The sequence below is a fragment of the Cheilinus undulatus genome, linkage group 3 (genome assembly GCF_018320785.1).
Source record: "Cheilinus undulatus linkage group 3, ASM1832078v1, whole genome shotgun sequence".
Lineage (NCBI taxonomy): Eukaryota > Metazoa > Chordata > Actinopteri > Labriformes > Labridae > Cheilinus > Cheilinus undulatus.
This window is the reverse complement of record NC_054867.1, coordinates 20605207-20621167: the sequence shown is the minus strand read 5'-3', so window position 1 is coordinate 20621167 and position 15961 is coordinate 20605207. Positions and strand designations below refer to the sequence as shown.

At 37.0% G+C, this 15961-nt stretch overlaps 1 protein-coding gene and 1 long non-coding RNA gene across 3 annotated transcripts; one reads left to right on the top strand and one right to left on the bottom strand.

The window, feature by feature from the left end:
* Window positions 1–3088: 3088 nt before the first annotated feature.
* On the top strand, window positions 3089–3981 carry LOC121529475. The gene is made up of 3 exons (XR_005993580.1): window positions 3089–3142; window positions 3656–3685; window positions 3896–3981. It is a non-coding gene; the product is annotated as an uncharacterized LOC121529475 (long non-coding RNA).
* A 592-nt stretch (window positions 3982–4573) lies between these two features.
* On the bottom strand, window positions 4574–7247 carry LOC121529450 (T-cell surface glycoprotein CD8 beta chain-like). Of its 2 annotated transcripts, XM_041817335.1 has the most exons (7): window positions 7147–7247; window positions 6999–7054; window positions 6552–6869; window positions 6366–6464; window positions 6135–6257; window positions 5925–5964; window positions 4574–5348 (listed from the first exon to the last, which is right to left on the bottom strand). In XM_041817335.1, the coding sequence occupies exons 2-7, from the start codon at window positions 7045–7047 to the stop codon at window positions 5297–5299; spliced, it is 681 nt and encodes a 226-aa protein (XP_041673269.1). In that variant the 5' UTR covers window positions 7048–7054; window positions 7147–7247; the 3' UTR covers window positions 4574–5296. The 2 variants fall into 2 exon arrangements, with proteins under 2 accessions (XP_041673269.1, XP_041673260.1); XM_041817326.1 differs by having other exon boundaries at window positions 6999–7241.
* Between the last annotated feature and the right edge of the window lie 8714 nt (window positions 7248–15961).

Below are 15961 nucleotides of genomic sequence, written 5' to 3'. Positions count from 1 at the left end.
TATGTAGATTACATATCTATGTACCTTACATAGCTCAGCTCTAGCTATGTTAGCTACATAGTTCCATTATCTGTAGCCAAGTTAGTCTTTTGCTTTGGCAAATGTATCTAAAATGTACTTTGCTACATATATAACATAGTTATGTACCTTACGTAGCTGCTTTGTGAGCCTAGCTTTAGCTATGTTTGCTATGTACCTACATTAGTTACGTAGCTATATTATCTACATAGATTAGACCGCTAATGGTGCTATGCTGTTTGTTATCAGGTTTTGCAGGTCAGCTTTCAACTTTCGGAGTCCTAACCCTTACCTTAACTATAAGGTTGATGGAGCTATGACATTTTTCTCCCCCCTCAGTTGATGAGTTCGGTGTCTGGGTGTAATGTCAGTTGGCCAAGCTTTACTTTGGTTGACTACAGCTCTGTGAAAAATGAACTAAACCAAATGACCCAGTCTGACCCAGTTTTAAGGAATTATTAATAACTCTATCAAAAACATCAGTTTTGATGATCTTGTTTGCTTTTGTCAGTCATAAAGAGGCATCAGGAAGATTTTAAGTTTTTTTCATAACTAGAGTAAAACTCACAAGTTTAAGGTTGTTATTATAAACATAGTAGATGGATAATTCACAACTTGAACATATTTATGAAAACAGGGAATAATTTGTAATTTGGGTGAATTGAGCCTTTAAGATGCAATTTGTTGACTTCCTGAATAATTAGGGCTCACACACTGACCAGGGCGAGATCCCTGTCATATCTGTAGGAATGATTTTTTTTCTGTCACAACTTTTACATTTTTGGGGGCCTTAACATGCTCCAAAACTCACCAAATTTGGTGGCTTGTTAGATCCTTGTGAAAAATTTCATATTCTGGAGGTTCCATTCATCTCACTCAAAAATGGCCCCTCAGATGATCACACATGGAACCTCTATTAAATCAAGCACTAAGATCAGAAATTCATAACTCCGCCCCCTTCTGACAAATCAAAATTGAATTTGGCACTTTTTTCACTTTTCTCACTTTAAAAATTCAGCCCCTAAACACCGTTGAACTTAGGCAGATGATCTTCGGTCAGGAAATGCACCATGACCACACCTACAAAAAAAGCCTCTTGGACTCATGCCAAAATCCCAACAGGAAGTCCACCAGCTCTGCCCAAATTTCAAAAAAGGTCTCTTTTTGGACATTTATTCACTGAAAACTGACAGGATTACACTGAACACGTCCACATGAAAAAAGTTCATCATGGCGCCCTCCTCTGCCAACAGGAAGTGATGCAAATGGGTCATTTCTGCATTTGTCTTAGTGTGTTGAACCTATCATGCTCTGATTTTGACCTGAAGTCCTCAATATCTGGTCCTACATTTACATGTTTCTTTCCTGGATGACCCAGTGGCCATGGCGGCCTTTTTGATCCTTCACCTCAGACAGGAGGTGGGTCATTTCTGTATGATTCTTGCTGTTTTGAACCTATGATGCTCTGATTTTCACCTGAACTCATCAATATCTGTCCTCATATTGACATGACTCATTAACAGATGCCCCAGTGGCCATGGCAGCCATTTTGATCCTACGCCATGACACAGGAAGTGGGTGTAACTCTCATATGAAACAACCAACTGCCTTCAAATTTTACATGTATGATCAGGGGATGCTTCTCAAAATAAAGTTTTGACCATCCTCGCGTTCTCTCTCCTCAACTGACCTGGAAATCGCTCTCCTTCCACCATGATGACAGATTTTCCAATTCCTTAAATGCTCCTGGAGGAGGCGAGGATCGAGGAAGGAAGCAGCTCCTGGAGGAGCGCTGAGCGAGGAAGCACTGGTGTATCCTCCACGGAAGTCTTTTTACCAAGGGTACAATGTGATTGGATTGGAGGCGCGGCATCTGCCAGAAAAGCCGCACCTCTGCACAGTTCGTGACTGTTTATATTCTTATACTTTTTTTTTTTTTAAATAAAACCCTTAAACAAAGGTAGGTTAAATAACAAATATGTTTATGTTTTAACTTCATATAGGATGATGTAATCTGACAGAATTTCGGCCTCACTCAGGCAGAAGATAGTTTATTGTTCCTGTTTAACTGAAAAAATCAACAAACTCACAGAGCTCTGTGCTGGATTATTGAACAGATTATATGAAAGAGAGCCTAGGTTATCAGCTGATAAAAATGGATCAGTAGGTTACATAGATGAGGATATTGACAATGATTAAATGGGTGAGTTTATAAACCAAAGTAATTCCACTGAAAATCAGATATGTAATATAAAGAATGCTTTTCTTAATACATTTTATTGCTATTTTATATATATATATATATATATATATATATATTTAACCATTTTTATGGTGAGTCATCGCGAAGGTTTTTGAAATGATTTTAAATACAGGTCTGCTAATGTTTGGGCTAGCGTGAATCAGCTATCATCCCATCGTCAGTACCTGACGGCGCTCAGACTGACGCTGTGAAGTGAAGGATTTCTCATTCACTAAGTTGTGCCTCCTCTCTCCTCCTGTCTCTTCCTTGCATCTCTTTCAATTTCTCGCTGGGTGGAGCTAAGACACAAGGAAATGACGCGAACGGAGGAAGGAAGGAAACAAAAATGTGAAATGAGAAAGACCTAGGGTCTGCCTCTATACAAATATCAGTGTTAATTTCATGGTTTTGCTGTAGGGCCCTCTACTCCAAGATACCATTAGCACCTCCAAAATAAAAATTACAATCTTTTTATGATTTTACATGATATATATTCCATTTTTTTTGTTGTTCCAATGAACATAAAGGAAATAAACACATGTATACCAAAAACATTTGTTGATTGCAACAATTTCTGGGAGAAATGTTGTATTTTTTGGAAAAGTTCCAGGGGTGCCAATATTTTTGTCCATGACTGTAAAAATGTACTATTTAAAAGCTGGACATTTTGCTTTCATACACGGTTGTTTCAGATTTTACATTTTATTTCTGCTATGCATGAAATCTGTAAAAGCTGATAATATTTGACAAGTGTTTTTCATTATTTATGCTGTTTATCTTTTCAATATTCCTCAGCCTATGCCTGGTCCTGCACTGGATGCTATGGCAAGCACTCTGCTCCCAGACGTCCCAGAGTTTAAATCTAAGACAGACAAACCAAAGGTAAAAAAAATCTGTGTGAGATCAGGGTGTATAAAATGTTCCAATAAAGGGCAAAATGTTCTGGATTATTAACTAATTATGACTAATTTCAGTGTGATGATGACAATCATTGCAAAACAAATCTCTGACAGTGTCTAATCAATTGTTTCTGTTCTGCAGTAATCTCTGATCAACCCTCATAAGACCTAAGAGACCTTTACAGTTAAACCTAGACATATTTAGATGTAAAGATAATTTTAATCAGTCGTTTTTTTAGAGAAGAATAAAACCTATAAAATCTAGCATTTCTCTTCAGTTTGATCAATACATATGTAGTGTTAAATCTTTTTTAAAGCTGAACTCTAATGATGAAATTTAGAACATATTAAAGGCACCTAGAGTGTCCATGATGCTCAGTTACATTATTAGATGGCGCCCTCTGTTGGTTGCTGACAAACAAATAGTATCTTTGGTCACCCCTCCTGGACTGACAAACAGCTGTAGAGCCTAACCAAGTTGTCAAATTTGTTACAGGGCAAGAGCAAGTCAAAGTCAAGGTCTAAAGTAAGCAAACTGCCTGCTGCACGAAGACCTCAACCAATCAGCTATGCTCTTTCATTAATTCTAAAGGAATGAAATGGGCTACGATTAAAAATAAAGATAAGATTATAGATTTTTAGTGATTCTGTTTAAACATTGAATGCAAAGCTGTTGTTTCTTTTTTTTTTTTTACATATTTCTATTTCCTTTTAAATAAAGTTTGCTCTATTTTAGAAACACCATGCAGAAGATCCATCTGCCAGCGGCCAGCTATCCTCTCCGCTGAGCTCAGACGTTGTGTCAACATCTACAAAGAAAAGAGGCAAGAGATAAGCCACATGGTAAGGTTTGCTCTCAACCTTGATCAAGTTTTGACCAGTTTAACATGTACAGTGCCTATAAAATTATTGGGTGTTTTACCCTTTTATTGATTTTATAAATCAAACCAAGGTCTGGGTCACTTTAGAGGGGGTGAAGATTTCTGCAACCACTTATTTTACCTTACATGTTTTTATTTAATTGACACTGATTTGTAGAAATCTATTATCATGTTGACATTAACAGCGTCTTTTTTTGTCCATCATTTTCTTTACCGCTTATCCCGTTGGGGGTCATGGGGGGGCTGATACCTATCAAATTAAAATAACTTGTCACAGAATCTCCAGTGTGAAAATATCTCTCTACTTGTATGTTGGTGGTTTTTCACACTGCATAAGACTGCAAGAGTTCACTTCCTTTGACCCGGGAGCTCGCTATGAAACAAATGTTCCGAATGAAACAACTGTTTTTGCTCAAACTTACAGTGTATTTCTGCACTAAGACCCAATATGAGCGAGTAGGTTTGATGTTTTTTCCCCCTCAAAGAAGACAGTAAAGGATATGAATGAAATGAACACATACTTTTCTGAGAGGTTGTATATTTTATTTCCAGTTACAAAAGTGTGGAGATTGAAAAAAGTTCTCAGGACTGTAAATATAATTCAAAGAAAAAAGAAACTGAAAGAAAGAAAATTCTTTGTGTTCCTTTTTTGCATAAGTTGAACTGAAATAACTGCTAATATGGATGAAAACTAAATCAGATTTACCGGCAAGAAATAACTGTCAAAGCTCAGCTGAAAATGCAACGTTAAAAAACAAAGCAGCAGCTTTGGTCTAAAATCAATAAAAACTAAACTAAAGATCCTTAGATTTAGTGACACTGATGCAATAAATGCAGGTATTTAATGATTATAAATCTGATGAAAACTTCAAAATCGTATAGGAATATAAATCAAATAACACCAAAGCAAAAACCAGCGTAAAGACTTCTTTTTACATTTGACCTAAAAATAAAGTGTAGTTTGCTAAATTTTAAACATTGTTTACTAAGATTTTCTGTGGGGTATACTCATCATTTACTGTGGTGACTGGATGAATAGACACATGAATTTGAGTGTGATAACAGCGCAGCATTGTAAACTAAAACTCTGTGAAACTGGTTTCTAAAGTAGTCCATATATATTAAATTCTTGAACAGCTACCGTCTTTGAAGACTGCAAAAAAAATGTTTACCCTCAAAATAAAGAGCAAAAAAAAAACTTCTTATAATGAATCAACACTGCCTCATTTTCAGTGCAAAGGAACGTCCATGTCACTTTATATCCGTCTGTTGGTCATCATCTGTTTTCCAGGAGGCATCGGCCGTGGTCTGTATGAGATAAAATAGGTACAAAAATAAATAGTCTTATAATAATTAACAGCTCATTGATTGTTTGAAATACAAAAAGAATACAGGGCTGTAGCCACATCCAACACAAACCGAATTTTTTGGATAGAATTTGTGTCTTGCTTTTGCAACATAAGACTGACAGTATTATCAACCGTTCATGAGTAATAAGAAAATGTTTTTGTGTTTGACTCAAGCGGACTACTTCAATAACAAAACGATAACTAACACAATTAAAAACACTAGTCTCACTCTTTATCAGAGTTCCAACTGCTTAACAATTTACTGAGAAGAAGACGGTGAAGATCATTTATATATAGTATATATCTCAGGGAAGTGTATTTTTTACAGTTTTGTTTCAGAGTTTTAAAGAACCTCTTTATTCTTAAAATAAAAAATACTAACAAAATGCATGGTGCAGCAGAGTGATTACTACATGTCTAGTTAGAAAAACAATTCAATAAGTCAGCTTATTCACTTATTACCACTGTTGTCTCTGGCTACAGCCCTTTACAGAAAAATAATATAACAGAAAAAGAAAAAAAGGAAACATCTTACTTTCTTTTATAATGGTGTGGGCATCTCCGTGTTCGTATTTCTTAGGGAAAATAAAGACGTTATCAAAACACTGCAAATTCTTACAATTTTAAATCAAGAGAAGCTGGAAAAACTGACTGGGAAGAATTTGCAGAAATGTTCAAAACTCATACAAGACATTATAAAGCAACATTAAAACTTGTATTTGTTTAAAGAATGAGAAGGACTTACTGTTGCAGTACAGAGTGGATATGATAAGGAGTAGAAGAAGAAGGCCACAGCTGCCAGCGAGTGGACCCAATATGATCGAAGAACAAAGCATGGAAGGATTTGTTTCCCCTGAATAAGCGTGGTCTAGATACATAGATACTTTATTAATCTCAAGGGAAATTCAAGCTCATCTTTTCACTTTAGAAGGCACAGGGTTCAGCAACACATCATATTGTGATTTGAAATGTTCACCTTGATGTCTTGTCTTGTCACAGACACATGGTTTGGCAGTGGTGCATGAAGTTGGTTCGATGGTTGCCACTGGTGCTTCTGTTTGGACTTCATCTTTTTCTTAAGAGAGAAGAAGATTGTGAGGGGAACTTTGTCTGATCGTCATTCATCATTTCATTATCATGTCCATTATCCAACAAAACTCACCTCCGACCAGTCGAGTAACCTTACCAAACTCCAATTTCAACTGTTTCCGTAATGCACACCTGTAAATGCCACTGTCACGAGTTTTGTCAAATGAGTTCAATGTAAGAATGAATTTGCTTTTTCCGTGACTGAAGATGGAAGAGAAAGTGGATGATGTCTTTACATCCCCATGGGTGCTGTATGATACAATGAATTCCATAGCATGTGTGTCCAGTACTCTAAACCAGGTAAGGGTAGAGCCAGAATCTGTAAGACTACACGAGATGTTAACCAGCTGTCCCTGCTTCACTCTCTCTTCACAAGCTCCAGTGTTTATTCCTGAAAAATGTAATAAGATGACAGCAGCAATATAACTCAGCAGCCAAAAACACATGACCAAAACACAAATCCTGAAACACTGTGACACTTATGTATGCTGTAAACGGGCAAGTAAAAGGTCAAACTTACTTTGGTAAAACACCAGGATCACCAGAATCTGCATCCATTTTTGCTCCATTTTAATCCTGCAGACAGTAAAAGCTGTTAAACTTGTCTTTGTGGTGTTTGTTAGAGCCAGGCAGGAGATCATTTGGTGAGATATCAAACCACGTCCCACCTGTACCCTTCATCTCTGCCACGTCAAATGAGATCATTGCAGATCATTGCAGAGTGTTGCAGAGACCTCCTGCAGCACAGTCGTGGTCTCTGAGATGTTTGAAGTTGAGCCCACCGATCTACACACAACACCTTTGCCTTTAGTTGAAGCTTCTGACAGCCCAACTTTATCCACTATATACTGACACACAAAAACAGCCGTGCAAAATATGTAGGCTGCTGAGGAAGTGAAGACACGACACAGCGCACGTTACTAAGTCTATGTACAAAGAAGCCCACTTTTTGCAAATACAACCATGCAGGGTTTTAGCACAAGCAAAAAGTTGAATCTATATCTATATATATATCTTAATATTTTTGCTACATATTTCAGGAACTGCCATGTTGTCCATCACTAGGTTTGATGCTAATATACTGTGTCCTGATTGGTGAAAAACAAATGGAGAAAGCTGATCTTTTGTTTTGTTTCTCATGCAGGAAAATCACATTCTAAAATAGCCTGAAGTGAAAAGTTGACAAAGAAAACTGCATATTTAATTAGGACTGGACTGATAAGTGCATGCTTATCATGCATCATATTGACCTGAAATAGCTCACAGCTGTAAGCAACGGATCAAACACGAAGCCATTCCTTATAAAAAAAAATGTTGTTTTCTTGGTCATTTTGGGGTTGATTTGATAGTTGTAGGGGTTTAAAGACAAAAGATGCCCTAAAAACCACATCTGTTTTCCTACTCAAATTTTCTAAATTTGATTATCTTTTGGGGGTGCCTGATATGGCCCCAGGCCCCAGGTTTTGGCTCAAAAAGGGAAACATCTTGAAAAGATGACATTTTTTACAAACCTTTCATGGACTATTTTTATAAATATACATTTTTTAATTCTACATCTAAGTTAGTCTTGACAGCTTGTTTGGCATAAATAATACGCAAGTAAAACCATGATAGAGGTCAAAGAAAAGACATGAAAAATGCACAATATCCTCACAATTTGTTCCCATCCAGTTCTAGACAAGATGTTCTTACTCTCTATGTTTTGTACAGAGTCCCAAGTAAGACACTAGCAGAAAAAATTAAAATATAAGTTTCCTGTGCTCATGGGAAAGTCTATTTTGTGAGCAAAAGAAACTTACATTTTAATTTTTTCTGCCAATGTCCCTTTAGGGGCTCCGTAGTTTTGCTGTTATTATTTTCTTGCCATGTCTTTTGTGCATAAGAGTTGTAAAAGTTGCACTGTATAAACTTTACAATAAAGATATCAAACATTACACTTAAAAAAAGAAAAATAGACAAATTGCCCTAAAATATTTGCAAAGTGTTTTAAAAAAAAGTCAAGTCAAGGCAAAATGTCATAGTTTAGGCAATAAGGGAGTATAGAACTACTAAATATTTCATGAAATTTTTTTTTATTATTTTCCCTGCATTTCTTGCCCCTGTAAGCGGTTGTGTTTGCTTTTATTCCTGGTTCAGAGGATAAGAGAGGAGCCGGAAAATAGACACAACCTGAGTGGATTTAAGTGATGTCTACATTCAGTCATTTCTCTGTCGTCCAGAGCCGCTGTTTCCATTTACAACCAGACCACTCACTGTGACGGAGCCCTTATCTAAAATGACAGTACTCTGTCATATCATGCACTGGAAACGTATTTCATTTTGAGGATTTTTTAATCAGCATTGGTGATTTCATGTTGGTGCTTTACTTAATCTAATTTTGTCAATTTATCCATCTGACAGCAATATGAAATAGTGCAGATGTAAATTAGCTTTAAGCTAACTCTGGTACAATACATCAAATAGAAACTTTTGTTTTTTATTGTACATGGCCCCTTTAAAAATAAACAAATAAACAACCATTAGATAGTGTTATTAAAACTCAGCATCAATATGATTCATGAAATAAATAACATTTCAAAATGAGAAAAGGAAAAAAATCATGTATCGAGCCAACTCTTCTGAAGACCTGAGAGTGGCACTGCCTTTTGAGCCTTGTATTAATAAAAAGGGAAATTCATTTGATCACAAGATGGCAGCAAAGGCAGAACTAAAGCTAATTAGTAAATCATACAAAACTGAAAATAAAAAACTTAAATTTAACTTTTTGAGAACCACTTCTGGGTTACTTTTACTTTGAAATAATGTGTTTAAGTAACATTGATTAGATGACTGAGCATGGTTTGCCTGATTGACCATGACTCTGATTCACTGGTAAGTCAAATGTTATCACAACAAATAGGAATGATGAGCGAAGTCAACAAGACCCAGCCGATGAAACTGAATTTTCCATCAGCTAGATGAATAAATCCTACGTCAGCGCTTTATCATCACTTCACCTGTCTTCGTATGCAAACCAAACTGTTTAAGGAAGTGAAACTCCAGCTAGTTCAACTAAAAAAGCTTGACAGCGTCTGTGGCGCAACCCGGGGTCATGCTGTTTCCTGTTCAGTGATGGAAACAAAGAGCTTCGATTTAGTAATGGGCAACAAGAGCTGACTTTTGCTCTTCTGTGGGCGATTATCTGTTCCATAAGTGGGAGTAGAGAAACAGATAAGAATCAATTAAGAAAGAGGGGTTTAATTTACAAGCTCCTTACCATGTCACAAAATTAGCCCAAATCAGACATGTTATGTGAAAATTCTGTAATCTTTTAGTTTTTGGGTTTTTTTTTTTTTACAGTGATTTATCAGTTATTTTGTTCGTCATCCTAACAGAAACCAGATTTTGGTTTTGTGTTTTCAGTAAGCAGGGGATTCTGTTGTTGCTTCGACTAAAGGGAAGTCACAGTCAGAATGCTCTCAGTTTGCCCACTTCACGTTCCATACCTCAGTTTCAGAGTCTAGTCATCTACAAACACACCTGCATGGGCTTCCCTATTAGTCACACAGAGGGTATCCAACCTGAAACTAACATCTGTGTATGAGTGTGTGCTCTCTACAAGAAGTGGGTGTCCAGGGGAAGCCAGTGAGAAAAAGAGCATCCTGTCTGGCATTGTTAAACTGAAATGCAGCCATTAAAGGCATCTTTATATTCTCGTTTAGCAGCAACATCTACGCCTTTAGATCAGCATGATCAGCCTTTTTTTAATCACTTTGGCTTACCTGTCTTTGCTCTATTGCTGTGCGTGAAGTTTCAGGTATGATGGGATTCTAGATATGAAGATGGAAAGGAAACCATGGAGAAACAAGAGGAGTAAGTAGAAACTGAGGATTCTTCAATGGATAGAAACAAAAAACGCCAGATACATTACATCTTTAGAGAACTGAAATCAGATCATTGAGTTTGGCTTTATTTTTAAAATGTGTTAAATATGACATGGTGAACAAGACTTAGAGTTAGACTAAATCACACTTTGTAAAGATAGGGTGAATGTAACGGTGTTCACACAATAATTGACAGACCCTTTGATCAGCTATGATATCTCGATTACATCGTAACAAATCTGACTTTGAGAAATGTATGCTAACTGCATCCTGCACTTGTAGTTCAGGACTAATGAACAAGCGTGTTCTGAGATACCGCATTTCCCAGTATTATTTTTCATAGGAAACAGTTCGGTGTCATGATCATTCAAGACTGACTTACATTTACAACAAATTTAAATTACATATTAATGACAGAATTCATGTGCTTGTCTGTATTCCTGTCACATCATATGTGTGTTAAAACATATGAGTTTTACTGAGTTGGTGACTTATGTAAAAGACATTGTTCACATGCTGTATAATTTTTTTTGTAGTATAAATAACTAGAATAAGAATGTTATTAGCCTAGTAGCACAATTGCCTAAGTCTTATTTTAAGGTTTTCAGAAAAAAACATATTTTGACAATTACATAGATTTTTTTTATTTATACTGTTTCTTAAAAAAAGCCACAATAAGGACTATTAAACAAATAAAAGTGAGTTAATAGATAACAATTAGTAGATGACTTAGGCATATAGTTATTATGGACTGTAACAAGCACTTTGATTACCTGAGGATGTAGCCAATAAGGCACAATGAATTAGCAGCAGCAGTGGGAGAGTAAAGTTAGGCAGATATCACAATTTGGCCCTAAGAAAGGACTTAGGCAATTATGCTAGGAAGCTAACGACATATTGTGTTATAAATAAAGAAATGATTTGGTATTATATATTATTATGGACATGTTTAAATACATCTTGAATACACAAAATGTCAAAACTGTTTTTTTTTTTTTTTTTTAAAGTTGAGCCCAGTGTTGTACATGTAAACTGTGCAATACCACACTGTGTGTTTTGTAATTTCTTTCATGAAATGATGTTTAACAAGAATATGTCTGCATTTTACATTTCTATCTCTGAGACGAACATGTTGTGTTTACAAGACTTCTATCTCACAAAATGAGACTTGGGCTCACAAGAATGAGACGAGATTTATTTTATTTTTTAGTATTTTTTTTTATTTGATAATAGAATATATGATGAGAAAATTTCATTGATCCAAAAGCGAGACATAATTTGCAAAGATTGCAGGGCCATTTTGAAACGTTTTACCCACTAATCCTCTCGCACTGAATATCACTGCAAACATAACAGCTATTGTAGTTATTGTCTTTTCTAGTCATGACTCAAACTTGCATTTAACAGCACTTCATATACACTATATTACCAAAAGTATTCACTCACCCATCAAAATAATGAAATCAGGTGTTACAATCACTTCCATGGCCACAGGTGTATAAAATCAAGCACCTAGGCATGCAGACTGCTTCTACAAACATTTGTTAAAGAATGGGTCGCTCTCAGGAGCTCAGTGAATTCCAGGGTGGTACTGTGATAGGATGCCACCTGTGCAGCAAGTCCAGTCGTGAAATTTCCTCACTCCTAGATGTTCCACAGTCAACTGTTAGTGGTATTATAACAAAGTGGAAGCGCTTGGGAATGATAGCAACTCAGCCATGAAGTGGTAGGCCATGTAAAATGGCTGAGCGGGGGCAGTGGATGCTGAGGTGGATAGTGCACAGAGGTCGCCAACTTTCTGCAGAGTCAATTGCTACAGACTTCCAAACTTCATGTGGCCTTCAGATTAGCTCAAGAACAGTGCATAGAGAGCTTCATGGAATGGGTTTCCATGGCTGAGCAGCTTCATCCAAGCCATGGAAACATCCAAGTGTAATGCAAAACGTCAGATGCAGTGGTGTAAAGCATGCTGCCACTGGACTCTAGAGCAGTGGAGATGCGTTCTCTGGAGTGACCAATCGCGCTTCTCCATCTGGCAATCTGATGGACGAGTCTGGGTTTGGTGTTTGCCAGGAGAATGGTACTCGTCTGACTGCATTGTGCCAATTGTAAAGTTTGGTGGAGGGGGGATTATGGTGTGGGGTTGTTTCTCAAGAGCTGGGCTTGCCCCCTTAGTTCCAGTGAAAGGAACTCTGAATGCTCCAGCATACCAAGAGATTTTTGGACAATTCCATGCTCCCAACTTTGTGGGAACAGTTTGGGGATGGCTCCTTCGAATATGACTGTGCACCAGAGCACAAAGCAAGGTCCATAAAGATATGGATGGGAAAGTTTGGTGTGGATGAACTTGACTGGCCTGCACAGAGTCCTGACCTCAACCCGATAGAACACCTTTGGGATGGATTAGAGCAGAGACTGAGAGCCAGGCCTTCTCGTCCAACATCACTGAGTGACCTCACAAATGCGCTTCTGGAAGAATGGTCAAAAATTCCCATAAACACACTCCTAAACCTTGTGGAAAGCCTTCCCAGAAGAGTTGAAGCTGTTATACCTGCACAAGATGGACTGACGTCATATTAAACCCTATGGATTAAGAATGGGATGTCACTTAAGTTCATATGTGAGTTAAGGCAGGTGAGTAAATACTTTTGGCAATATAGTGTAGAATATATTCACGCATGCTAGTAGTGCCTCACATCCTCATTACTTCACTTTCAATTGCTACAATTCCAATGAAAATAAAGACAACATCAGCAGTTTAATAAGCCTGAACTATCTTTATACCGTATTTTGAAAAACATTTATAAAATGTGAGGAACTGAAATTCAAAAAGCTGCATTAGCTCACTAGAACTATTTCTCATCCTCTATCAGCGACCATTACAAACTTTTTAAACACGTTTGCTTTAAAGAGCAGGACATTTCTGTCTGAAATCGTTTTGTGGTCTGCAATTTTGACAGTGACATTGTTTGACATATAACTCCCACACACACATCTCGTTCATTTGGCACTGTCAGAGACAGGGGTCAGCCATCAAACAGCATGTGCATTAGCTACTTTATGCCCGTTTTTTTTTTTAGCAGCCAAAGCGCTCTAAGACTCAAAGCCAACAGCTGATGGATGAGACACAGACGCAGTGAGACTAACGGAGGAAAGTTGAGGCAGCGAGGAGAGGAGTAAAAATATTAGGAAGTAACCAACATTATCACTTAGCAAGAGTGTGCATATATGCACTCATGTGGCGTGGGGGGGTCAGTAGGCTACTGTGTCAAACAGGTGAGGGAGGCTCAGCTGTGGTCCATTTTTTGGACAAAAGGGTTGTAGTGTCAGGAGAAAACAGGGCACTTTTCACTGAAATATGACTATTGTGTGCCAGCCTGTTTGGGATTATCCATGAAGACAGTGAATCCAGCGAGACATTTTTCACCTCTAGCCAAAAACTATCTTGTGACGTTTAAGTCTCGGGGTCACTCCCCTGTGTATTTTGTTTATGAAGAAGGCTAGAAAAAAAGATAGTTCCAAGATATCTATAGAGAAAAAACCTATAGCAGTCACGCACAATGCACATCATAGGCTACGTCATTTAATTACATGTTGAATTTGTTGACTAATTTTTCAACTTAAAAAAAAACTCATGCTAAAACACATAGCCTGCTTAAACACATATAAACATGAACCAGGGTTTCTCTCTAAAATTTTTAACATTTTAAAAAATAACTTAATTGATCTTAATTTTATTAACCATACTATGTAAAATAATGTCTTTGTGTTATCAATTAATCAGAGGGAAACGCTAAACATTAAGAAACAGTAAATGTATATTTGCAACGCCCTATCTTGTTTAAAGAATTAGGGCTGTGTTCGATTGTACTCGGAACTTGGAAAAATCTGGAACTTTCTCCATTTGTAGACTGTCTTACTGTGGACACGTGAACATCACGGCTTTTAGAGATACTTTTATAACCCTTTCCAGCTTCATGCAAGTCAACAATTCTTGATCGTAGGTCTTCTGAGAGCTCTTTTGTGCCAGGCATGGTTCACATCAGGCAGTGCTTCTCAAGAACAGCAAACTCAAAACTGGTGTGTGTTTTTTATAGGGCAGGAAAGCTTTAACCAACACATCCAATCTCATCACATTGATTGGACTCCAGGTTGGCTGACTCCTGGCTCCAATTAGCTCTTGGAGAAGTCATTAGCCTAGTGGTTCACGTACCTTTTCCACCCTGCACTGTGAGTGTTTACGTTTTGTTCAATAAAAACATGAAAACATTTTTTTTTTTGTGCACTTTTAGTTTAAGCAGACTGTGTTTGTCTATTGTTGTGAGTTAGATGAAGATCAGAACACATTTTATGACCAATTTATGCAGAAATCCAAGAAATCCCAAAGGGTTCACATACTTTTTCTTGCAACTTGGTAACTATTTATAGGAACTAGTGTTCTCTTTATGTACTATTCACCTCATCACATGAAGAATGACAGTCTCCTGCAGAGTAAAAATGATAATGAGAGCAGCTGGTGAACACTGTAGTTTTTATGAAATCGTACAGTAAACTTTACATGAAGTCTGGCTTAATTCATAATGCTTAACCTAAATAAAGTATTAAAGTATTTTCGGTTGTTAGAACTATTATTAACATAGGAGTTAAATGATAGTAAAATCCAAACAAAGTCTGTTATATTACCATTATTACAGGAGTTAAATCAGTCCCACGTCAAATGCACGTTTGTAGATGGAGCTGTGCAACTGGTGGAGGAGTATGTGATTGTCACAAGTTGTCCTTTCTTGTTTCATTTTTATAATTCAGCATGTGGTAATGATAAGAAATCCTGTGGAAATCCTGTGCTCAGTGATACTTGAATTTGGATCATAAGTCAGTTCATTAAAATAAATGTTATGTAATTGCTGTGCTTGTTAGTCTGAAAATTCACGTATTTTTCGTCTACTTGTATTTCGCTTATGTGGCAAACTTGCCTATACGGAGGAAACAACGAAGAAGACAATCAGTTCAAGCGACTTCTGGTGTTAGAAGATAAAATATGGCGTCGATTTTCCGACTTCCGGTATGGGGTTGAGGTCCTTGGCTGCATTTAGGTCCCTCTGGATTCAGCAGCCCCAGGATTATTTCATAAAACGTTCACTATGTTTCTCTTCTAATCACTGAAATTGACTATGCTGTGCAGAATATGAGCTTACAAAATATTTTAGGTAGAATGGTTAAACAGAAAACATTTTGATTAGGTAGGACCAGAAGGTCTACCTGTGTCTGTCAAGAAACTGAGACTCTGTAATCAGGGGTGTCAGAGCACTATTATACTTTAATGTACTTGGTTTGAGGACGTTTGAATATATTTTGTCTTTTAATTTTTCACTTGTGCTTAATGTCATTTAATTTCTTATTATCTAAACATTTTTAATGTGTACTAGCTTTTTTAAATGCTCTTAATGATGTATATAAAGTTTCTGTTTCATCACTGTAAAACACTTGAATTGCTCTGTGAGTGTAAATAAATCTGCCTTGTCTGACCTTGTTCTGGTGTGTGTTAACCACATTTTATGCAGAGAGAGGCTCAATGACTTTGTCCAGCAAAGGGAGTTACTAATTTTTCCAAAGTGTCAAT